General features: G+C 37.2%; 2 protein-coding genes across 2 annotated transcripts; both read right to left on the bottom strand.

The window, feature by feature from the left end:
* Positions 1-1,119: 1,119 nt before the first annotated feature.
* LOC104445732 (F-box/LRR-repeat protein At3g26922) lies at positions 1,120-3,926 on the bottom strand. Its single transcript, XM_010059654.3, has 4 exons — positions 3,699-3,926; positions 2,061-3,058; positions 1,755-1,916; positions 1,120-1,654 (listed from the first exon to the last, which is right to left on the bottom strand). The coding sequence occupies exons 2-4, from the start codon at positions 3,021-3,023 to the stop codon at positions 1,358-1,360; spliced, it is 1,422 nt and encodes a 473-aa protein (XP_010057956.2). The 5' UTR covers positions 3,024-3,058; positions 3,699-3,926; the 3' UTR covers positions 1,120-1,357.
* Positions 3,927-21,259: 17,333 nt separating this feature from the next.
* Positions 21,260-22,840, bottom strand: LOC104447605 (F-box/LRR-repeat protein At3g26922). Its single transcript, XM_039313957.1, has 3 exons — positions 21,917-22,840; positions 21,600-21,782; positions 21,260-21,538 (listed from the first exon to the last, which is right to left on the bottom strand). The coding sequence occupies exons 1-3, from the start codon at positions 22,838-22,840 to the stop codon at positions 21,260-21,262; spliced, it is 1,386 nt and encodes a 461-aa protein (XP_039169891.1).
* Between the last annotated feature and the right edge of the window lie 2,027 nt (positions 22,841-24,867).

Below are 24,867 nucleotides of genomic sequence, written 5' to 3'. Positions count from 1 at the left end.
ATCACTAGCCTTTTAAGTAAGAGGCTATGGTGATGGGATCTTGCGCTAGTCTCCCCGATGTATTGACACTTGGTCCAAGGTACTGTCTAAGCACTCTACAGGCCGTGGGTTGTCGATTAACGTAAACGAAAGAAGAGCCCGATAGATTCTTGGTTACCAAAAAATAAAAATTTGAGGATTGAAAGTTGCTTTGATGGATTTATAATGATATATATTAGATGTATGGGCAACTCGCGTTGAATTACAGAAAAAAAAATTTGATTGACGATTGCTGATTGCTGGTAACAGTTTAGTATTATCACAAACAAATTTCAACCATTGAGCTGATTTAATTTGCATATTACTTTATTTCTTTGCTAGACAATTTGTCCTGCTTTCTCTAACTTTTCCTTTTAGGAAAAATTTACTCTTGTGTAGAAAATGCAATATTTTTTAGGCTTTTAATTGATTCAACTAAAATGCTTGTGCTTGGGCGCTGAGGAGCTAGGCCAAAGTCTAGGACTAGATGGTTATGGGGCAGGCTTATGTGGACTTGGGACTAATGCACGTGCTTGTGCTGTAGGTACTTGTCGCTCGGGCCTAGGACCATCGAGACTGGCTCGTGATCAGTTCCTTGGCCACCCGCACTCAAGTCACTAGAACTTGAACAGTGAAAAATAAAACACAGGTTTTTCTTTCTAAACGATAAAAAATAATTTTCATTCTATTTTCAGATTTTAGCTAAACATACGAAGGTATTTTCATTTTTATAGGAATTACCTCTTGGAAATTTTTTTTTTTTTTTTTTTTTAAATGTCCGTTTTTCCTTGAAACAAACTGAGCCGAGTGACTTTCATAATCACCCACGTCGTGTCCTAACTATGGACAACAGCCCCATGAGCAACGCAATAGAGTCAAAAGACAACTTGTCAAAGGAAAAGGCATGAAAGCAGCAAGCTTCTCCACTGAATCACCCTCTAGATCAACGTTATGAAGAGTTAAAAGACCTTAAACAACAAGGTACTTTGATCGAATATTAATCAACAGTGAAATGTGTAGAGATTTTTCTATACCGGCAGTACATCGAATATTAATCCATATCGATGTATTGTGAAAGTTTCAGATACTTGAGATTAAAAAAAGCCAAAGTTTGTGTGCTGCTAGATTCAACCTGAAAAGAATTAAGAAAAAGCTTATGATCTGTCAACTCATGAGACTTGTTCCTGAATGCAGCATAGGCACCCGCAATTCATTCTCAAGAGCACAAATCTCCAAACACGACTCTAATTAATGATGTTGCCGAGAGCTGTTTGTTTCAGCAAAAGGAAGAAGGAACCTACACATCCGATTGCAGTCGACAAAAAGTAACCAGAGAAAGCTAATCCTGGATCTGCATTTCGCATGGCAAAAGGCTGATTGCACATCGACTCGAAGCCCTCGGGAGTGCCAGCAATGATTCTATCAAGTCCCCTGGGAAATGCAGAAAACACTGCTCCGTACAATGTATGACGAGTTCCTCCAAAACCACAGCAGCCCTCAGCAAAATCATTACAGCCAGGAGTTCATCATCAGCCGCATGGAAGTAACTAATTGTGATCTCCTTGAGTGACGTCAGGAAAGACTGAGGCGCCGGGTCCAATATCCCTTCGGCCGTTCCAGACTCGATGGAAACACCCTGATACATAATCACATTCAATCAGTCTCACCTTGATCTCCACAGTAAGACTAATGCAGTAAGAGGAGGAGGAGGAAAAGGACAGTGATAGAACAGTTACCGCATCAAACTCTAGACTCCTTAGGATGGAGCATTTGCCGACCAATGCCTGAAACGTTACAGAATCTAGGTCCACGTTGCGAGTTGTGAATTTCAATTTGGTAAGATGACTAAAGAAGGGAAGGGAGTCAAGATCAATAATCTCCCTGTTTTCGTCCAAGTCCTGTTAACAAAGCCAACAAATAGTAGCCCAGACTGTGGTTCAGATAACGAAAAGATTAAGTGCCCCTCAAGGCTCCAGGAATAGGTACATCCAACAAATGAAAGATTTAGACATGACATTGAAGATGCAAATAGAATAGTGTACCTCAAGGGCGTCCTCAGATAAAGTCAGGAGTCTAACATGAGAAAGGTCCTTCAAAAGCTTAAATGCATGGGGCGCACATAGATCTGGTTTTCTCTCTATGTCGGATGGATGATACACATGGACGATAGCCTCTTCCAGAGGGGGTGAGCCAGTTATGGCATAATCATCCAAAAATTCACCATAATAGTCAAAAGACTTCATACGGGGGCCAATAATTGTGATGCGAGAGTGACTTCCAATATCTAGAAAAGAGTCACGTTCAACTATGGACAAGCTCAAAAGCTTAGGAGCAGAAATATTCAAAATCATATCCTCTGGCCAAATGCAATAGTCCAGAGACAACGTCTCAAGGGAAGGGCATGAAAACAGCTGCTCGAGCGACCTATCATCCACAAGATGAAGATACTCAAGAGCTAAGACCTTCAGATTCTTGAGACATACTGAAGAAGGAAGTCTGAGGGTGCCGTTCAATAACAGATGGAATTCTGTCAATGTCTCGCATCTAAATATACAGCTAGGTAAGCTGTAAATAAAAGCAGGATGTTCTATTCCAAGGTGCAATCGAAGCTCCCGAACATTGCGCCTTACAGCAGCAGTAATCCACGAATTTATACGAGACTCATCACCATCAACGTATTCGTCACCATCGATCACATAATTAAGAGAAAACAATTTCAGAGGAGACGACTGACAAAGTAACAATGCTCTCTCCACAAAGTTCATGAAAACTGTCCTGCCGTTGCTTTCATCTTCTCTGAAGACAAGACTAGAAATTGACGTCCACAGATACTCCCACCTTTTCGACAACACACTCGTTCGAACGACTTCTTTTAATGGCAGACGACCCAGAATGCGCAGAAGGATTTCATCAGGTAGGTCACATATACGCGTATGACTGTCAACATCTTGGGCGTTGTTCAAGTGCAAGCACTTAGCTTTGTGAACCGGAGGCCTTGAATCCATCAGCTTCACAATCTCTCCCAGAGTTTACGTTAAATCTAAAAAGAAGTTGGAAAACTGGCATCTCAAATTCTCAATGGATAAAATATAGACTGGTTAGTAGTCAATAAGACACTCGCGGTGCACTAATCAAATAATTTGGAAAGCAACGAGAGTAACACCCATTTCGTCAAAATCTGCTAACAAGAACCTCTTCAATTTTCGAATTCGACGCCCATAAACATATTATATTAGTAGTGAAAAACTCTAATGAGTCACACTGGCCTTCATATTGCATATCAAACCACAAAAAGCCTCATCAAAACAGGACTCATCATAAGACACGACAAGGCAACGTCTACTCAGGAAAATTTGACCCAGTTGTCTAAAAACGATTGAAAGTCGGCGACTTCACCGAGCAAAGAAGCACGGGTAACTGTTTTGTTCATGAAGGGTCACAGAGACCTTTCCACGAACGCTTGGGCATCAAACAACAGAACAAACATTCCAGCGTTCTCCTACCAACCTCGCATCAAGCAAACCCAGAAAAAAATCGCCACCCACAGAAACACCGGAAACCCAGAACCCACATGACGCAGAAACGAAAAGGGTAATCAAAGAACAGCGAATCGGAGCCAAGCACTCGTCACGATCAACAAACAGAGGAGCAGAGGCGATCGATGGGCAAGAATTGATTACCGGGGAGACGCTTCTCTTCTCAAGCGGCGCGCGACCCACCACCCGGCAGCGTGAAAAGCTCAGGAAGAGAGGGAGAGAGAGATTGCTTTGGAGGGAAATTGGACTGAAAATGGCGAAGACGGACGGACGATCACGTCGCTTCGTCACCCCTGTTCGCTCCCCCAATGAGGCTGCAGTTCGGGAGGGAAAATGTTTTGTAGTCCTAGAGATGACCGTATGGGGAGAATTTCAGTGATTTCTTGACTGCTTTGAAGTTGCATTTTTCTAGAGAAAATTTATTGACCATTAAATAGGTGAATCCTGCTTTTACAAGCAGTTTAAGAAGTTACGGATTTCAATTATGAACTTGTCGAAACTTATAAAAGGGTGAGCATATCCGATTGATCGAATCGGGCATCGCCTAGATTGGATTGGACCGGCCGGTTCTAGGCGGTTCTCGGGAGCATCGGTCCAAAATGGAACCGGTGATTTTCAGTCCGGTTGGAATCAAATAGACTGGACTGACTATATTTTTTAAATTTTCTTAAAAATAGCAAGAAATCCCAAAATAGCAACAATTTCAGTATTTTGTTAAGGGAAAGATTTGCCTGGTCCATTAAGTTTTGTTTGTGGGAGAAAGATTTTTTTCAGAATGTTGAAACTAGAAGGCAGAATTGTCAAGTGACCAATCCCTAGTCCCAAAACAGGAACTGATCACTCTGAGTAACTTATTCTATTGCAATAAAAGTTATTGAGCACGTTGGGTGATAATAAGTAATTTTCAAAGTATGATCAAAGTATCTTCTACCAAAAAAAAAAAAAAAAAAAGTGAACCTTTTTAGGGAAAATGCGCTCATCTGAGTTGCTTACCAGCCCCGCGGCTTAAATCTTCCTCCAGTGTACTCATGGAAAGTTAATGCTTCGATTCGATTTCTCAAAAAAGGATAATTCTACATGCTTATAGATTGAAGAAAAAGAAGTGTTTATGGGAAAAATTGGAGAAGGAGAGAAATAATGGGTAGCACTTGAAATTGGAATGGGAGAACTTATATAGGTAAAAATACCCTATGTGGTTGCATGGCAACTTAAAACTATGCGTCGACATACATGCCAGGTACTGTAAAGATAGCTAGGTGTGGAAAGTTTTATTTGTATGAGCCAAGGATAAAAGGTTCTTTCCGCATGGAAACCATTTGTCACATCAATCCTTGGTCAACTTTGGAATAGAAAGGAATTGTTTTTTTTCTCGTGAAAAATGGCGTTTCCTTCATAATTAATTCACCATGTCCGACAAAAGGCAAAGTAATTAGTTTTGACATCTAGTTACCGTAAATTATGCGACTGTCGTGTGTTTGGCTTGACTACATTCGGTGCACATAAACTTCATGTGTTAAAGAAGCAAGTTTTCTGGAAATGCACGATCGGCCTTGCTAACTTGCGATACAGGTGAAAGACTTTATCACTTCAGAAAATACAATGTGGTACGAGGTTAATTATCTCAAGAGTCCAAAAATTTGTCATGATAGAGCACTTTAGTCTTAAAGCTTTTTTTATCCATGCTTTTAAGCCCTATACTTAACCGATAAATTTCAGCTAATTCATTTTTTTTTTCATTCAAAGATGGCCAGGAGTGGAAAGTTACATTTGCATTGGGTTAGGAGTATAAAGTTCTTATAGCATGGAAACCCTCTGTTGGGTCGATCTTTACCGGACTTTGGAATTGAAAGGTATCCTTTTTCTCGTGAGAAATGGCATTTCCTTCGTTATTAATTAATGACAAAAGACAACGGCAAGGAATTAGTTTTGATATTTGGTTACCTTAAATTATATGACTTTCATGTGTTTGGCTTGACTACGTACGACGCACAAAACTTTCGAGGCCTAAAAGCTTTGCTAGCTCTGGATATGGGTAAAGATGCTACCACTTCTGAAATTTCACTGTTTATTTGGATAATTCTATTAAGAGTTTGGAAACTTATCATGATATTACACTTTACTCAGGAAATTTCTTTTCGTGGATTTAAGCCCTACAATTATTGTACTTTATTACAATTAATATGCTTCATACAAATTTTATGATCTTAATTCAAATTAAAAATCTTAGTTTTGTACAAACACATGTAAAGCTCTATCAATGGATATATGCTTGTATTAAACAATAAATTTTAGCTTATTCTTTTTTCATTTAAAGAAGGCCGGCAAGGAAAGTTCTATTTGAATTGAGTTAGTTGTAGAAAAATCTTTTTGCATGGAAATCATCTGTCCAATCAATCCTTCGTCAACTTTGGGATCGAAAGAAAGGAATTTTTTTTTTTTCATGTCATCTATATTTAGTCAATAAATTTTAACACATTCATTTTCCATCGAGACAGGTGCCGAAAGTCGTTTTTGCATGGAAACCATTTATCAAGTCTATCATTGGTCAACTTTGAAATGAACAAAGGACCGTTATTCTAGAGGGATATGACTTTTCTTCAAAACTAATTCACCAAAATTGACAATGGCAAATTATTAGTTTTAATGTTTAGCCGGCTTTAATTGCACGACTCTCATATGTTTGGCTTGACTGCGTATGGTGCACGAAACTTTCAAGCCGGGTACTAGCAAGATTTTAGAAAATGTTTCTTACCTTAACCAAAAAAAAAAGATTTTAGAAAATGCTTTCAAGCCGGGTACTAGCAAATTTTCAGAAAATGTACGATCAGCTTTGCTAGCTCTAGATATAGGTGATAATTATATCAAGAGTCTGAAAATTTGTCACGATAATGCCCTTTTCTTTTACAACTATCCTTATATGCATTTAAGCCCCAAATTTGTCATTGTAGTCCACTTTAGTCATTCTGCTAGCTTGGTTAGCTTTTGGTGGACGAAAAAGTTCTGAGCTGGCTTATTTCTATTAATTTTTTCATCAAATGTGGCGATTAATAAGCTGACGGAGCTAGCCAAGACCCAAAACAGTGCCGTTGACACAAAATGACTTTGTTTCTCCTAGTGCCACATTGTTTCTCCTAGTGCCACATTGGGAAAAAGACTGAAAAATTAAGAAAAAGCTAAAAATTTAGGAATGTAATATGTAAACTAAAAGGAATAAACGAAAAGTGAAAAAAGAGCGATTAAATTTTGCAGGTACAAATTGCCGGCGACCGCGCCCCATCACCCGCTAAAGGAAAAATTAACATAAAATGACTTAAGTAAATTTTCCATTCAAGAAAAGCCGACGAAGGACTAAATGGGACGATTGTGATCGATTTTAGGACTTAAATGCAAAAAATGAAAGTTTTACAACTTTAGCATGTTATCGTAATAAGTTTTAGGACTCTCGCTATTATTTAAAGAGAATTTTGAAGGGATTCATCTGAGTGGACTAATACCTTAAGATAATGGACAATGCGTTAGGTCATAGAATATTAGAATTAGAGAATATCGACTCAATCGGAGGACAATTGAAGTTGGTTTCACAAATAAAAAGGCAACAAATCTAAATATTAAGCATTGAGTAGTTACTTAAGTGCAGAGGACTCTTAAATGATTTTCAACATATAAATGATGTATCCTATTTTACAGTAATTAATGCAAGAATATCTTCATTTCCCAATGCTAAGGATAGTTAATCAAAGGTGGAGACTCTACCGCTTTTATATTTTCACTAATTTTTTTTTTTTTACCAATATTTTCACTAAATTTACGAAGTGTCCATTTAATGTTGATGTTAAAGATTATCGGTCAAAGTTAGAGACTAAAATTAACGCAAGAGGATCTACCGGGAAACACAGAAACTTGAAAGAATCTCACTTCTCGAGTTGATTACTCTTCTCCTTTGTGCAAGACGTATATTTCATGACCGAATTTTAGTAGATTTTGCAATCAAATCACTAATTTTCTCGCCTTAAATTATGTCACTTTCAGGCGTTTGGCTTGGCTACATATGGTGCTGCAAGTTCGTCATACATTATAACCTGTCTGTCAACTCAATCGTTGGTCAAGCAGCTAAAGTCGACATGCCGGGAGCTATTAGAAAAAAGGCCAGTTGTAAAAAGTTCCTTATGCATCGAGCCAGGTGTAGGAAGTCTTTTCTACATGGAAATCATCAGTCGCGTCGATCCTTGGTCAACTTTTGAATTGAAAGGGATCCTTCTTCTCGAAAGGAACGGTGTTTCCTTTATAATTAATTCACCGCAACCGACATCGAGAAGTAATTAGTTTTGATGTTTAGTTACTTGACTTTCATGTGTCACAAACTTTCACGCGTGAAATAAGCAATTTTTCAGGAAATGTAGAATCAACTTTCCTAGCTCTGGATATAGGAAGAAATTTCAATGTCAATTGGTATAATTAAAGTTTGGAAACTTGTCATGATAATACACTTCACTCCTAAAAATTTCGTTTCTTTCATTTAATTCAAGAAAATTGTTGTAATTATGCACTTTAGTCCTTATACTATCTCCGTTAGCTTTTGGGGGACATTTTAGATAGTGTAATTGTATCCTATTTAATTTTTTGCTACTTTTTGGAGGCATGCACCTTGGAATCATACAAAACAAAATTATCATGTAAATGTGACTCTTCTTCAATACGAAGATGTTTATGTATTTGTTCCAAGGTGTTGTCCTTTGACTTGTGGATCAACCTTTTTTCCATAGTTTTTCCAACTTGGAGGTAATTTTGCAATTATTGCTCCAACTTGAAAAGCTTCTAAAATATCAATCTTGAGAGCACAAGTTTTATTCATTAGTACTTACAACTCATGGACTTGTTCCAACATTGATGTGATATCAATAAAATTGAAATAAAAATACTTTGCAATTAAATATTTATTGGTACATTGCTCTTCTGCTTTGTATTTGAATTCCGGTGTGTTCCAAATTTCTCTGGTCGGCTTCATTTTAGTGAAAAAGTCATACAATTGATCGGATAGTGTATTCATAATGTGTCTACGACAAAGCAATTCATCTCTTCTCCTTGTTAACCCTTTCAATGGTTTCTACACTTGTCTATCCTCCCTTACTAGTAGGCTTCGGATCTTCAATAGGCGCCAAGTTAGGATCTAGAATGTAGGAAAAGTCATACAATTGATTAGATAGTGTATTCATAATGTGTCTACGACAAAGCAATTCGTGAAGTCTTAAAACTTATCACGAAAATGTAATTAAGTCTTTAAAACTAACAATTGTTGGTTAATGATTGAACAAAAAAAGAACTTCTCTAATTTAACGAAGGCTTCACATTGAGCCAATTTGAAATTGAGGTACTTGATTAAATAAAACTGAACAAAGTTCAGCTATATGCGCTATCATGACCCTTTATTTGACATATTGTTGTCTCTAGGCTTTCATTCTATGTCATTATTGTGAATTGCGAACCTCTCAAGTAATGCAAATATGCATGTAAGTAATGAAAAATAAATGGTTTATGTGTCAAATATTAAAAAATAAAATAATTTTTTAATTAAATGAAGTGAGCATGCGATTTAGACACGATATACAGACTTGATTTTTCATACCTTTAACTAGGGAAAATTGTCCCGAAAATCCTAAACCTATTTTACGGCGGCCAATGTAGTCTTGTATCTTTCAATTGTGCTAGCTTAGTCCTAAATATGTTGTACAACGATCTTTTAAATGTGTTACATTTCAATTTACCAATCCATTTTATAATTTGTCTTAAAGCTTTTAATGATTTGCTAATGTAGTTTTTTTTACTAATTTAATTATAGATCCCTAAAATAGTTGTCGAATAGGTGCCTTTCATTTTATGTGGCTTGGCTGGCATTTATTTGGAGAATTTTTGTAATTTTTCTTTAAAAAATTCTCGAACTTTTTTCTTTTGTCTTTTTTATTTTATTTTCCTTTCCTTTTACTTTTTCTTTCATTTCCTTTTTTTTTCTTTGTTTTTACACGATGCCGATAGGGGCGAAGGGCTAGTGGGGGTGTTGTCCCACAGCCAATGGCCAGCAGCCTCATCAGCCCTATGTAAAAAGCAATATATATAATCAAAAGTAAAAGAATTTGGAAAAAATTGTTCATGTTAATGATATCCGACTACTGACTAAAAAAAATGATATCTAGTCAAAATCAAAAGGTTTAATATTGAATTACCAAATGATAACAAATATTTATAAATAAATTTGCTCGATTAAAAAGTTTTTATGATTAAATTGACTGGCGTACAATGAATGTAGGACTTTTTGGACAATTTCCCTGTAATTACATTCATAATAATTTATGGATCTCTTATTAGGATAAAGATTTTAAATTAGTAGGTAATTATTGAAGGGCGGGGGGAGGAGCTATTTCCACCCCTTATACAACTAAATACACCCCATTTTCATTAAAAAGAAAAAATTAGCCTTAATTATTCAATTGCAATTTAAAGTGGTAGCCCCAATTCATTGACTATCCTTCTTTTGTTAGATTTTCTATTTTTATGTAGGATTTAGTTGTCATAACTAATAATATCACATATTTTTTTACTTGTTTATTGTGAATCTCCCATATATATTAAATGCATTATGTTTTCTCTTTATTTTTAGATATAACTTTTATAAAAATTAGTTTTCTTGAAAGGAGAAATTTCAAAGAAACCTACTTATTTTCAGCATTGTCGCGCAAATTTATAAATTAATTGTCTGGTAAAAATGTTGAAAAGATTTAACATAGATAACTTTTTAACATAGTCACGCATTTATAAGCTTTTACCATTTTGTTGTGCATATCACCATGAGACCTTTTATGTCGATTGTCTTCTATATACATATATATTTTATGGGATGATTGGATGATGCCACAAAAAAAAAAAAAAAAAAAAAAAAAAAAACAAAAAGCCTCTTTAAAGCTTTTCCAAGACAAAATCAAAGTTACGTTCCTATTCATGAAATTTCAAAAGATGAAATCTAATTATATCAAAATTTTGCATTAGATAAGAATTTTATGTACAATACCATAGGAATCTCATTATTATGGATTGAAAAAATGAACATCATTTGCGGAGTGTTTATGAACAATATCAAGATGTTGCATAACTTTTTCATGTTAATGTTTTAGTGTTTTCCTAAACTCTCCTATAATGTCTTACACGCTCCGTGTCAAAGCTTCGCGCCAATAGTAATGAAAAAAAGACAAATTCTTTGATAAAGTACATATAGAGACAATATATATTTCGGACTAACAAAATTTTAAAACAAAAAAGTCATAAGAAAGTAAACTTTTTTTAGAGAAGAGTTGTTATAAGAACAGTGATGTAGAAGAGACCAGATTATTTTTTCTAAATAGCAATAACTCAAATTTGACGAAACACCATAAACAAAAATAAGCATATGACATCTTTAATCATGACAACTAGATCCCATGCAGAATAATAAAAACTAAACCAAGAAGGAAAAGAAATCAATTAGGAGTCACCACTTTAGATTGCAAATGAAATTGACGATAATACGACCTTTCTAATGAAAATAGGGTGGATTTAGTCATATAGCGAGTGTCAATAGCGCCACCCATAGTTATTTTCATGGAAATATGTAAGTTATCACTTATTCTTGCCTTTAACGGACGAGACGTCTTGTGTCGCAATAACTTCACCGTCGAAGGATGGTCAGACATGAATGTGAACAAAAAAGCATCTATGATTTCCTCACAATTCCCTTTCATCTTCATTTTCAGCACTTTATTTTTCCTGACATTATAGAATGTTCTAAATACGTCTTAATTTCTTAGCTATTGACTTCAAAATCCCAAACATATCGAGTGTGGCACTCTTTCTGGAGTTCCTCTTTGAGACTAAATATCAAATTTGTATTTCTTATTGATATCCAACCGTTTGCCTAACGTACTAGGAGTACGATCATAATTTTTTCTTATCAAATTATCTAATATGACAGTGGAATCTAACGGCAATGCCTGAAATTCATTGTTCCGATCATTGGAAATTTTCAAGACCACCAAAAAGGATAAGTGAAATACTCAATGGCATCAACCCATTTCGATAAGAGCCAAATCGATTTATAAAAATCTCTCTCTTATTCCCTTTTATTCTTTCTTCCTCTCCTCTTACGCATTCACAACACGCATCATTGATTGGGTACACATTTACATTTGCTGTCTACAACGATGGGATGAAACCCCATTAAACACATCTCTGGAATACAAATAACTTCTCCTTCCTTGCTAGCCGAGGCATCCTGGTGCTTTGATGGAACACATAAACAATGGCCACGTATAACGATGGGACGAAACCCGATAGGACAAACATCAGCTTTGCCATTACCATCATGAAGACAGTATTCTCTTCCTTCCTTAGCTTGTGAGACAGCAAGACCTTAAAAGAAGGGAAGTTTGGAAAATTCGTCAGTGCAATTCTACATTTAGAAATAATAATAAGAAACAAGAGATGAGAGAAACCTACTAGATGCAATCACCAAAAGAATGACCAATGCTCTGAGCTTGGTTTGGCCCTTCTCCATTTCCAAGTATGTTGGCTTAATTACCTGAGGTACGATTGTCTAGAGAGTTTTTTAGGATTATAGGGAGGAAATCCGAGCTTGATTATTAGAGACAATTGTGGAAGATATGTGTCATGTGTCCCAAGAAATGGGTATATATAGATGTATAGATATGGTATTTATGGAATTTGAGTAGATGTTAGATTCGAATTTTAATCAATAGTAATTAACTTGCTACATTTTTATATTGAGTTGCTGATATGATTATTTCCCGATTTGAGTGGATAGTAATTAACTTGCTACATATTCAGATTGAGTTGCTGATATGATTACAAAAAAGTCATCAATTTTTTATCGTTTATTATTTTGTTGACTGTAAGTCAAACTCTCGTCCCCCGTGAAAGATCGAAGCGGTTGGAGAAATACATGCTATTTGTCCATATTAAAATAAAAGATGATAACGCCCACGGATTTTTACTCCACTTATTCACTAATTCTTTCCATTTATCCTACATTTGAGGTATTTAATCTCTCTTTCTCTAACTACTGGGGTTTTGCTCCAGTGGCCACTCTTCCTAATGGAAGGGGGAGGTGGGGGGTTCGAATCCCCATCTTCTCAGAGGGTTGGGGTGGGGACGATTTAGTTTAAAGAGTGGGTTTCGACTCCCATGCCTACCCTGCAAAGAGGTGGGGCAAAAGTTTGAGAGTGAGAGTTAGTGTAGGAATAGAGTAGGACCGACTAAAAAAAAAAAAATCTCTCTCTCTCTCTCTCTCTTCCTATATATCCTTAATTAATTGTTTTTACACATGTTGTATCCATATAAAAATACCCCATTTTGTCTCATATACATTTGTACACAAAAGGAAATGAATTATTTTTTTAGGCTTATATCAGCGACGTAAAGGTCGAGTTCATTGGAGTCCTGTATCGTGAAACCGCATGCGTCTGGTAATGGGCTGCCATGGCACTGGCCCGCGTGGCCTTCTCACCGACGTTGCTGACTACATCATGTTGACCTTGGGATGGTCGTCGAAAGACTAGGTCCTGAGTGGGTGGGGTCGAGTTGGGACGAAGAATATGCTGTTATAGTGTACTTTTTGGAGCACTGTAACGGGCTCGGATATGGATTCATTGCTGACCTAGATGCCATGATGAAGCATTACTATAGTGATGCTCACTTCATGCAGCTACTCGAGAAGTCTGTGTATGAACAGTGGGACAACTACAAACTACAATATGGAGGCAACCCACCAGCACTGTCATCAGCAACGACCTCAGATTCAGGATGTTAATTGAAGAAGAAAGCTGTCATAGGGGCATTCGAATTTGCTTTCCTGTTAAAGTTTATCTCAAAATGTTATGGAAGGGAGAGAAAAATAAGAGATGACATGATAATATAACATATGATGCTTCATTTCAAGCAACAACCACGTAATTCATTGAATTATGACTCCATGATGGATGTAGTCGTACGAGGTGATGTTTCATTATAGAAAATAAAGACACTAGAAAAATCTATTCGAAAAACAGCACTTGTATCAAGAAAAGTATGTCATTTGTGCGCTGGATCAGCAGAAGTCCTGAACATCTTATGACAATGTAAATTGATACAGCACCCAAGAGTCAATTCATAACAGAATGCTACTTCTGCACTAGGTCATGAACAAGGGCTAGACATTTAACAGATATTGACACTGATCTGAAGCCCTAACTAGGGAGCTCATTCAGAAGTTACGGCGAATTCACCCGGACCTCCTTTTGACAACACATTGGCCGTAGAGGATGTACGAAGATTTTCTCCAAATCTCCAGCATTCCTCGGTCTAATCCCTTACAGCTAACCATTTATCAGATATAGTTTCAAAGGCAGAAATTGTTGTGAAATAATGTAGAAACTAGGGATTTTCCAATTCAAATCTAACACAGAAAGAAGAAATTAGTTGAGAAATCAATAAGTAATTTGGTTTGAGTTTCAAAACTATTCTACGGGGGAGCTAGTTGGCGAGAAATCCACTATGAGTTCGAAGAATATAGAGTTGATAATTCGCTCAAAGTGCATTTCATCCCTATATTCACTCAATTAAAACCCATAAGTGTTATATCACATAAAACTCACTTGGAAAACTCATAAAGCAAAAGACCTTAAAACCCTCTTGTTTGATCTAGTATGCTAAAACCAATCTCTAATATATATTTTATTTACATCTGTGAAAGCTAGTACGAGTACTTAGAGGAGAGTGAATATGTGTAAAAACAAATTTCCTCGAGTGAAGTGTGCAATTCTAATCAGCAATAGATTATGAAAAGGAAATTAGACTCTTGTAAACAAATTGAGTTACAATCAAAGTAAAAGAGCATATGGAAGAGAATAAGAACACAAGATTTATAGTGGTTCGACTTTATCCAAGTCTACGTCCACTCTTCCGCATTGATAGCTCACTGGCTGGATTTCACTATGAATCAAAAGAGTTGTTACAATAAAGCTCTTTATTGATTCCACAGTGTAGAGACTCTGCTACATTTCCTCAAGATCTCACAAAGATATAAACTCTCTTTTGAGTGTAAGATTTTGCTCAACAATTGAATTGACTAAGAACAAAGAGTTTCGGATTTTGGAATTCTTCTATCGCGCATACACTCGAACAATTGGAACGTCTTCCTTATATACTCCTTCATGCCATCACACATGTTGTAACTTACCAAAGGAGTTCTTCCAATCTACCCGTTGGACAGAATCAATTAGAAAGATTTCGAGTTATTTAAGGAATATGACGATAGCTCACCAATCATGCTTGCCCATACAATCAGAATCTAGGTTTCCATAAGTAGAACCTTCCAACTTTACTTTACCAATCAACGGATCCAAAATCCCTGAATCAATCTCAATTTGAATAATGGATTCCGACATGCTGTATCTAGTCAAGAGATCTTCTTCAGTCGATAGAATCAAATCCTCAATGGAATACTCAGTTCTAGATAAGCCTTTTTCAACGGTCTAGAAACTGTCAATAAGAATAGACTTTGGATCTTGAGTTTGGTAGTCCGAAGGTCTTCAGATTTTAATAGAAGAGTCTGCAAGTCTTCAAACTAAACTGATGGAAACGTTTTGTCAACTTCAAAACACTCAAAGAAGTTTTCTCCAACACAGTGGAGAAAATGAGGAACCCCACCTTCTTGAGGCCCCTCCTGTCAAGGCTACCAAAGCTTATGTCTGATTTCCCATCCAAAATAGGTAAAATCGAATATAAACAAATATAATCTGAATAATATTAATAAATAAAAACAGTGGGATACGGATGGATAGGATTTTCTTATATCGATAATATATGATATTTTCATTAAATAATAAAATTTTAAATTAAAAATATATAAAAGATGATAAAAATGAAATCATATTTAGATTTTAATATAAAAAGAAAATACAAAATAAAAAAATGGATAATTTTAGTTTTTCTTTTCGCATTTGAATTTCTTTCTATACTATAACATATATCAATATGTATATTTATTACATATTTTAGGTATATTTGTATAGTTTGATATTTCATAAAAGATTAATTAAGTAATGATGGAATGGAATAAAAAAGAAATACAACAGGAAAATTAATTAAAAATAAGTAAATAAAAATGAAGTGGAAGAACCCCAATTTTTGATGAATAATTTCAAACTTGAACACATATCTTTTTAATTCACAATATATTATTTTCCTTCGCATATTTGATTAATGTTAAATTATGACAACTTCTCTGTAGCTATTTGTCCGTGTCAAAGCTAAACGAAAATGATGAGAGAATTGAAACTCTTTCTCTTTTGTAGCTTTATGGTTCACACTAAAAGTCTATGCAAGCAGCAAAAAAGTTGAAACTTCTTGTTTTTCGTGATTTTGTAGTTTATGTTGAAATTTCATGAAGGTGGCAAGAAACTCAATTTTATATGATTATTGGCAGCAAAAAAGTCGAAACTTAATTGAGCATGGTTGTTTATTGCATATTCAATTTTATATTGGCTGGTGATTGTATAAAACTAACTTCAGGATTGGGCCACATTGCCAATCGGGTCTTGTTGAGCTCAAGATAACAAAAGCATATTCAGTAACCAAAACCCATTTTGCGAATCATGAAGGTGAATAATCATGTATTCTCTCTCACTAGATTTGGTGTTCCATTTACATTGATTGTCATATTCGAATCTGTGGCTTTGGAATTCTATAATTAACTCATTTTTTTGTTCAAGATATAAATCGTACTATCATTATAAATTGATTAATGGAGATTATCTATGTTATGCATTTATAGTTTCTTTAACAGTGAATCAAAAGAAATTTTTACCATCATCCTTTGTGCATTTTCATGTTTAATTATATCAATCAGTCACTTAGATCAAATAATAGATATGATAGGATATGAAAATATCTAACTTTATTGTTGTGATTCACCAAGCAATGCGTATGATATAGCAAAGTCCATCAATTTCATATATTGTCCTATCCAATCATATACAGACTAGAAATGCAGATGACCAAACACTACTTAAGAGAGAAAAGGAGGAAGCAAGAGTAGTGGCAGTAAGCTTGGCATTGGCAAGGGTCCATTTGTGCTCGTTGACCTCTCGCCAAATAGGACAAGGTCGCCATTACGTTGTTTGAACCTCACACGCACAAATGCATTGATGAATAGAAAGCCAAAGTGGTAGTGGCTCATGGCTCTACTAGATCCATTTGAGTCAAGGTCAAGAGACCATAGGCGAGCAATTACCGAGGTCGACCAACCCTAAGAGAGCGCAATCTCTCCTAGGGTAGCATGACTCCAAACAAGCCCTCTCCAAGGTCACAACCTTTATAGACAATACATCTCGAATTAGGATTAGTTTGTCTATGATCTATTTTCATTGTCTACGTTATTTTAAATAGTCTGATACAATCAACCATCAAGGTGCACCCAAGCCAATCGAGCTTGGGCTCGTTTCCTCGATAGCCAAGTCAATAGAGGCTAGGTTCAACCCCAATTTGGGCCTAGAATGTAGTGCTTGGGTAAGCTCGAGTCTCTAGCGATCATGCTCGAGTAACCCATCTTAGTGCCAAAATCAGTGGTTTTTGGCAAGGTCCATCGTGGCCGAGCTTGGTTCCTCTATGGCCAATCTATAGAGGCAGGTCTTAGGCCTCAAGAGGCCTAGCCTCAGACTCTAGTACCCATGCTCGAGTCCATGGAGACCGACCCATGTTCCTCGAGACCAAGTTTGAGATACCAATGCTTATGCTTGGCACCAACCTATGCCTAATTCCTAAGCAACCATGTCGGGGTGCCTAGCTCCTTCACCCAAGTCACTAGTGCCTGACCCAGGTTCATAGGAGTCAAGCCCATCTCCTTGGTAGTTGGGCCTGAGTCCATAAAAGCTGGCTAAAATCTATTGAGGCCAAGCCCAAGACCCCAATACATGTTCACGAGTTCACAAATGTCGAACCTAGGTCCATTAAGGTACGGTTGAGACCTCGGTACCTAGGTCCACGATGGTTTGGCCCAAGTCCCTTGAGGTTGATTCCAAAGCCTCTCCTTTTAACAAAAACAATACTTTTACATGCATTAAGAATCGAACCATTGTCTTCAACATGAGTAAGCAACAGCTTGACTTGTATATGTTTTTGTGGTGAAATGGTGTGACTTTCATATTCTATAAAAAAAAAAAAATTGAACATAAATGGGATGCCTCCTAGAGAAAAGGAAATTTGAATTAGAGAACTAGGATTTGAATTGGAACCAATCAGTTCTCGATTCTAAAGCCTCTTTACTTTTGCCCGTCAATGCGATGCTTACCCACATTTCCATTTTGCTCATATGCCACACAAAGTTGTAGCCCATGACCTGACCTAAGCACTTGAGCTCTCTCATTAACTTGGCGAGTTGATCTATAGAGTTGCCCATTCTTCAAAGACAAAAAAAAATTAGGGATAAAAGTTGCCAAAAAATTGGAGTCTAGGCAATGGCAGGCATGGGTTGGGTCTGGGTCTAAATCAAGTTTGGAACACTAAAATTATATTGTATAAAAAGGGTCCATATGAATACAATGGATCTAGTTGGGTTGGATCATTGTCGATCCGATCCGACCCGACCCATCCATATGATAGACCTATCATTAAGTATGTACAACAACCAAGTTCTACTTTTGGGTTAAATTTGGATAAGTGCAATTCATATATTGGCTTGACTCGGCTCTTTGTTGTGTTTTGACAAACCTTAAAAGTGCCACCGATTTTATTATGATTATTGTGAGAATATTAACAAGTGAAACGATTTGAGTATCAAATGAATTGTATAGATAAAAACCAAACATGGTGGATTGTGTGTTTCGATGTGTGCTTACTCCATGGGGGAGAGATCGACTAGATGTTTTACTATGATCGGCAAAGATGAGATTACAATTACTCAATCATAAACATAGCTTCACTGACGAACGATGGTTAGACATGAATGTGAACAAAAAAGCATCGATGATTTCCACACAATTCCCTTTCATCTTCATTTTCAGCGCTTTATTTTTCCTGTCAATATAGAATGTTCTAAATACGTCTTAATTTCTTAGCTATCGACTTCAAAATCCCAAACATATCGAGTGTGGCACTCTTTCTGGAGTTCGTCTTCAAGACCAAATATCAAATTTGTATTTCTTACTGATCTCCAACCGTTTGCCTAACATACAAGGAGTACGATCATCATTTTTTCTTATCAAATTATCTAATATAACAGTAGAATCTAACGGTAATGCCTGAAATTCATTGATTTCGATTGTTGGAAATTTTCGAGACCACCAAAAAGGATAAGTCAAATGTTCAATAGCATCAACCCATTTCAATAAGAGCCAAATCGATTTATAAAAATCTCTTACACATGCAACACACCTCTCTCTTATTCTCTTTTATTCTTTCTTCCTCTCCTCTTACACATTCGCAACACGCATCAATGAATAGGTACACATTTACATTTGCCGTCTACAATGATGGGATGAAACCCCATTAAACACATCTCTGGAATACAAACAACTTCTCCTTCCTTGCTAGCCGGGGCATCCTGGCGCTTTGATGGAACACATACACAGTGGCCACGTATAACGATGAGATGAAACCCGATAGGACAAACATGAGCTTTGCCATTACCGTCATAAAGACAGTATACTCTTCCTTCCTTAGCTTGTGAGACAGCAAGACCTTAAAAGAAGGGAAGTTTGGAAAATTCATTAGTGCAGTTCTACATTTATAAATAATAATAATAAACGAGAGATGAGAGAAATCTACTAGATGCAATCACCAAAAGAATGACTGATGCTCTGAGCTTGGCTTGGCCCTTCTCCATTTCCAAGTATGTTGGCTTAATTACCTGAGGTATGATTGTCTAGAGAGTTTTTTAGGATTATAGGGAGGAAATCCGAGCTTGATTATTAGAGACAATTGTGGAAGATATGTGTCGTGTCCCCTGGAAGTGGGTATATATAGATGTATAGATATGGTATTTATGGAATTTGAGTAGATGTTAGATCAGAAATTTAATCAATAGTAATTAACTTGCTACATTTTTATATTGAGCTGCTGATATGATTATTTCCCGATTTGAGTGGAGAGTAATTAACTTGCTACATATTCAGATTGAGTTGCTGATATGATTATTTCCCGATTTGAGTGGAGAGTAATTAACTTGCTACATATTCAGATTGAGTTACTGATATGATTACAAAAAAGTCATTAATTTTTTATCGTTTATTATTTTGTTGACTGTAACTCAAACTCTCGTCCCCTGTGAAAAATCGAAACGGTTGGAGAAATACATGCTATTTGTCCATATTAAAATAAAAGATGATAATCGGCCACGAATTTTTACTCCACTTATTCACTAATTCTTTCCATTTATCCTACCTTTGAGGGATTTAATCTCTCTCTCTTCCTATATATCCTTAATTAATTGTTTTTACACATGTTGTGTCCATATAAAAATACCCCATTTTATCTCATATACTTTTTTTTTTTGGTACACAAAAGGAAATGAAGTATTTTTTTAGGCTTATATCAGCGACGTAAAAGTCAAGTTCATTGAAGTCATGTATCATGAAACCACATGAGTCTGGCAATGGGCTGCCATGGCACCGGCCCGAGTGGCCTTCTCACCGACATTGCTGACCACATCAAGTTGACCTCGGGATGGTCGTCGAAAGACTAGGTCCCACCTTCCTAAGCAAGACCCGAATAGTTGCAAGCTCCATGAAGGAGGCGGAGGGTCCAATATTCCGCCATCTTTTCCCCGAAACACTGACACGTAAAGAGACCCATCAATGGACTATATTAAGTTCAGACGCAGCAAATCTTCTGGTTTCAAACCCCAGAGCACAAGACTAGAGAACGTCAGGGAAAGACTTCCATTTCATATATAAGGACACAAGTGGTTTTGCAGGTAAACTCTTGCTCCAATGTGGACAGAGAAACATCGCAATCTTCAGCCACGAAGCAATGACTTGAGAAACACGCCTACACAATGACGTGAAGGATATGCTCGAGGGCCTGGATGCAACTTCAGAGAACTGAAGTATCTGGCATCTTGTTTAAGTTATAAAATGATACAAAAGAGAGGTAAAGGGAAGGGCTAAGGAATCCAGTGACATTGAGTATGGCATTCTAATATATCTGTGTATAATGTTAGCATATAACAAAAATAAAAAAAAAATGAAAAACATAATGATCAATGAGTCTCGATCTACACAAGACATGCTGAAAATAGACACCGCGAAATGCTCAAAAAACCAGGTGTACTTCGTAGCACTTTAATCCCACGGGTAGCTCCCATTAGTGTTCCATCAGGTCGCCTTCCAAAGTGCTAGGAAGAGTTTGAGCCACAATGCAGTAACCTGTTTTCTCCAGATTGTAATTTTCCCCAAAATTTTGATGTATCTACGTGCACGCAGCCAGGCAATAAAGAATGTATCTGTAGGATTGTCAGAGTAAGAAGCTACCGCCGATGAGAATATAAGATTGAGCCTGAACATGGACAACAATGTTATGGCATAAAAGACATCATGCCACACAATACGAAAACAAAGGGGTTAATCAAAAGATCTTACATATAATGAGAAAGTCTCGATGTATTCAGATCCCGATGCCGGCCCCCCATGCTATTTAATAATTAGACGAATCGCGTGGCATGAACCAGTCAAGTTTGACATCTCCACCAAGTGCCTCAAGTCTCCAACAGCATCTTCAGAACAACTCTCGTCACAATGAATAACTAATTCTTCCAAAGCTTTAGCCGTCCTAAGCAAAACCCTAACAGCTGAGATCTCCGCATCAGTTGCATAAAAAAAGCAAATGGTGATTTTCTTGAGGGATGATAAGAAACAAGGAGGCATAGGGTCCAATATCCCGTCAAATGTTTGAGAAAACACATCCATTCTCTGTATTGCAACATCAGATCAGTTAGCTATTGCCCCCACCAGAAGTATGCAATGGCAGTACACAGGAAAACGTACAGTAATAAATCACCTCTTGAAACTCAAGACTCCTCAAACAAGGAGATCTTCTAAGTATCACTCCGAGTTGTCTACACTCTAGGCCCCCATGTCCATCCCAAACTTTCAAGTCCGTGAGGTTACGAAAAGCTGGTAGAGTGTTACGGAGCTCATTGTGCTCATCCAAATCCTACTAACAAATTAAAACAGCAGTGAACCACACTAGAGAAAATGAACACGGAGTTTTAAAAGGAATGAACATGCATAAGAGGTAAATCCGGCGAATCAATTGAAAATCACGGAGGATGTGGGAAAATAGTGTACCTTGACAACTTCGCCCAGTAAGGTCAGCTTTTTGACATTAGAAAGTTTCCTTAAGAGCTTATATCCACGGTGTATTTGGTCTACCGTTTGTTGACTGCCCATATCCACATTAATGTAAGCCTTAACTAGCAAATCTAAGCCAGATATGTCATAGTCACAGAAGAGCTCGCCACAATAGTGGAAGCGCGTGAGTCTGGCTCCATTGATCAGTACTTGGCAATTTCTTCCATCATACTCATCACATACACTTATATTCAGGCGCCAGAGATTAGGAGCGGAAATTTTAAGCACTTTGAGAGCTGTCCAGCTGCACCTTGTGAGACGCAACTCCTGTAGGGCTGGGCCTGAAAACAACTCTCCAGTACAATCATTGTCCACAAAATTGACTTGCTCAAGTCTTAAGACCTTTATACTCCTAAAACAAACCAAAGAAGGAATTCTGAGATTAATTGGCATATCGAGATCGAATTCTGTCAGTGTCTTGCACCTAAACAGGCAGCAAGGTAACACGTAAGGCTGTTCAATATCATATAGTTGTAGCTCCAGCTTCTGCACATTGCACCTGACCGCGGCAGCAATCCACGCATTGATGCGGGCCGCATCAGATTGCACACTGCACGAGAGAGAGAAAGCATTCATAGAGGAGCAGTCTCGACATACAAGTGCTCTTTCCACGAAATTCATGAAGAGTGTCTGGTTAGGGAATTCAGTTTCATCGAAGAGAAGATTAGGAATAGAAGTCCACAGGAACTCCCACCTTCTCGACAACACGCTCGTTCTCACAGCATATTCCATAGGAAGCAATTCCAAGATGCGCAGAAGCAGCGCATCAGGTAGATCACACAATTTCTTGCAGCAACTAATATCCGTGTTCTCATTCCTCTTTCGACATTTAGCTTCCCCAGCTGGAGAAGTTGCATCCATGGCTTCCACAAACCTTTCCACTCAGAAGACTAAACTAAAAAGAGGGAACGAACCGATGCCTCAGAGGACAAGTCCTGGCAAATAAATCACCAAATATCTTACACAACGGTCAGCATAACAGAGAACAAACGAACTTCTCCTCAAACTTCAGCAGGTGCCCATCGACGATTAATGAAAACCGAACAAAAACGGATTCAGAGACAAAACCATGATGAAATTACTGCGACCAACGAATGTAAACTTCATCAAAATGCACTCTTGGAATAAGACAGACTTGGCTAACAACAGCAGCCATTTCACGTGATGCAACCATCACAACCAGCAAAAAAGTGACAACCCTCTTCCTCAAATAACAGAAACGGGTTGACAACAGCATAAACAATGAAGCCCCGATGCCTTTCGCTCAACAGGAAATGGGCCAGCGCTAGATGGGGCAACCCCTCAGAGAGATCAACTCGATGGTCTCACGGACCGAAGGCGACAAGCAAGCAAGGAAAACCGGGGGGCAGAGAACAAAACTCGAAGTTGTCAGCGACCGGGGAAGATTACCTTTGGGTTGCTATGCTAACGCCATGGAATTTATATGTGACTGCAGCACCGAGGGTGATGGGCTTGGGAGTCCCGGAGAGAAGGAACAAGGGGGAGGTGTGGTCCGGGCAATCAGAATTTAAGGACACCGGAATCGCGTGATTAATTTATTTCATTATAAATCTCAAATCAATTCTCAATACACATTTATTTCAGAGTAATGTTCGTCTCATAAGATCTATGACAGATATAGTCCAAATTAATTTTTTAAACCTCTAAAAAAATTTAAAAGGTATTCCTGATTCAAACCTACCCGTCAATTAAATATATATGCGTCACTACATTTGAATTTTCTAAGTCGGATCTATTAATTTTCTCGCTAGATCAATTTCGCAATAGCGTGCCACTACGTACCTATGTTAACATGATATTAAATGGAATGCTGATGGAAGGTACATCCGGCCAAGGTATCAAATTAGGTTTTTTTAAGAACGAAAATTAGTTTTGAGTAAATGCGTTAGAGAATATCAATTTAAGATTATTTTTTAAATAAAAATTAGCTTGAGGTGGTTATATCGCAAGAGTATCAATTTGTGATTTTTAATAATATTAACCATATAAAGTTTCAGGTCAGATCTTTTATTTTTCACACCCAATCCATTTCGCACTATCCAGCCATGTGTATTGACATGTATGTAGGTTAACAAAATATTGAACGAAATGATGATGGAAGGTACATCATGATTAGGGTATCGTATTAGATTTTTTTTTCCTTTAAGTATGAAAATTAATTTTGGGTAAATATATTATAGAATACCCATTTGGGATGTACATTTGGCCCTTCCTCAATATATTTCTTACCTTTTACCAACAAAAAAAAAATACCCATTTGGGGATTATTTTTTAAATGAAACTTTAGCTTGAGGTAATTATATTGCAAGATTATCAATTTGTGGTTTTTAATGGTATTAAAATTATAAAGTTCCGGTCTAGTAATGCCAGGAAAAACTCAAATTTTACTTCAAAGATTGAGGACGATCCTCTAAACCAGTCAAAAATCTTCGAAAAAAATTAGCAGAAAATTTGTTTGTGATGTCACATATTCTGCTCTTTATTCTCTTGAGCGTCCCGTCTCTTGTGGTTGACCTCCAAGGCGTTGTCTTGAGCCATCATCTCAGCTTACACTTTGCTACTGATGTAGTTGAGACAGCATCTACTAGATTTTGACTGTGGCTGGTGAGCGAGGGCAATGAACTTGAGCAGACGACAGAAGCAGAGGATGCAATCAGCATTTAGGCAATCCATAGCGATTCCGGCGTTCCTTTCCTGGACGAGACTCTTAGTGCAGTGCCATCGATGTGCGCACTCGTCATTGCAAGGCAAGGTTCAAAGCTTTCCATTCATCTTCACAGGTGCATGCAATCTTCGCGCCAAGCATTTTGATCACCAGCGTGTTGCCCTGGGCAGCTGCACTGCACCAGGCATTTTAAGTCGCCATC

The sequence above is a fragment of the Eucalyptus grandis genome, chromosome 5 (assembly GCF_016545825.1).
Source record: "Eucalyptus grandis isolate ANBG69807.140 chromosome 5, ASM1654582v1, whole genome shotgun sequence".
In the NCBI taxonomy this organism is placed as follows: Eukaryota; Viridiplantae; Streptophyta; class Magnoliopsida; order Myrtales; family Myrtaceae; genus Eucalyptus; species Eucalyptus grandis.
The sequence above is the reverse complement of the archived record's forward strand: the minus strand, read 5'-3'. Positions and strand labels throughout refer to the sequence as shown.

Bases quoted from the DNA above. Each gene is read 5' to 3' on its own strand.
- LOC104445732 (XM_010059654.3), bottom strand. From the start codon at position 3,023: ATGGATTCAAGGCCTCCGGTTCACAAAGCTAAGTGCTTGCACTTGAAC. The intron at 1,917-2,060 runs GTACACTATTCT...CTTTGTTAACAG, and splicing joins TATCTGAGGACGCCCTTGAG to GACTTGGACGAAAACAGGGA. The intron at 1,655-1,754 runs GTAACTGTTCTA...ATTATGTATCAG, and splicing joins GGAGTCTAGAGTTTGATGCG to GGTGTTTCCATCGAGTCTGG.
- LOC104447605 (XM_039313957.1), bottom strand. From the start codon at position 22,840: ATGGATGCAACTTCTCCAGCTGGGGAAGCTAAATGTCGAAAGAGGAAT. The intron at 21,783-21,916 runs GTACACTATTTT...ATTTGTTAGTAG, and splicing joins TACTGGGCGAAGTTGTCAAG to GATTTGGATGAGCACAATGA. The intron at 21,539-21,599 runs GTACTGCCATTG...GTTGCAATACAG, and splicing joins ATTACTGTACGTTTTCCTGT to AGAATGGATGTGTTTTCTCA.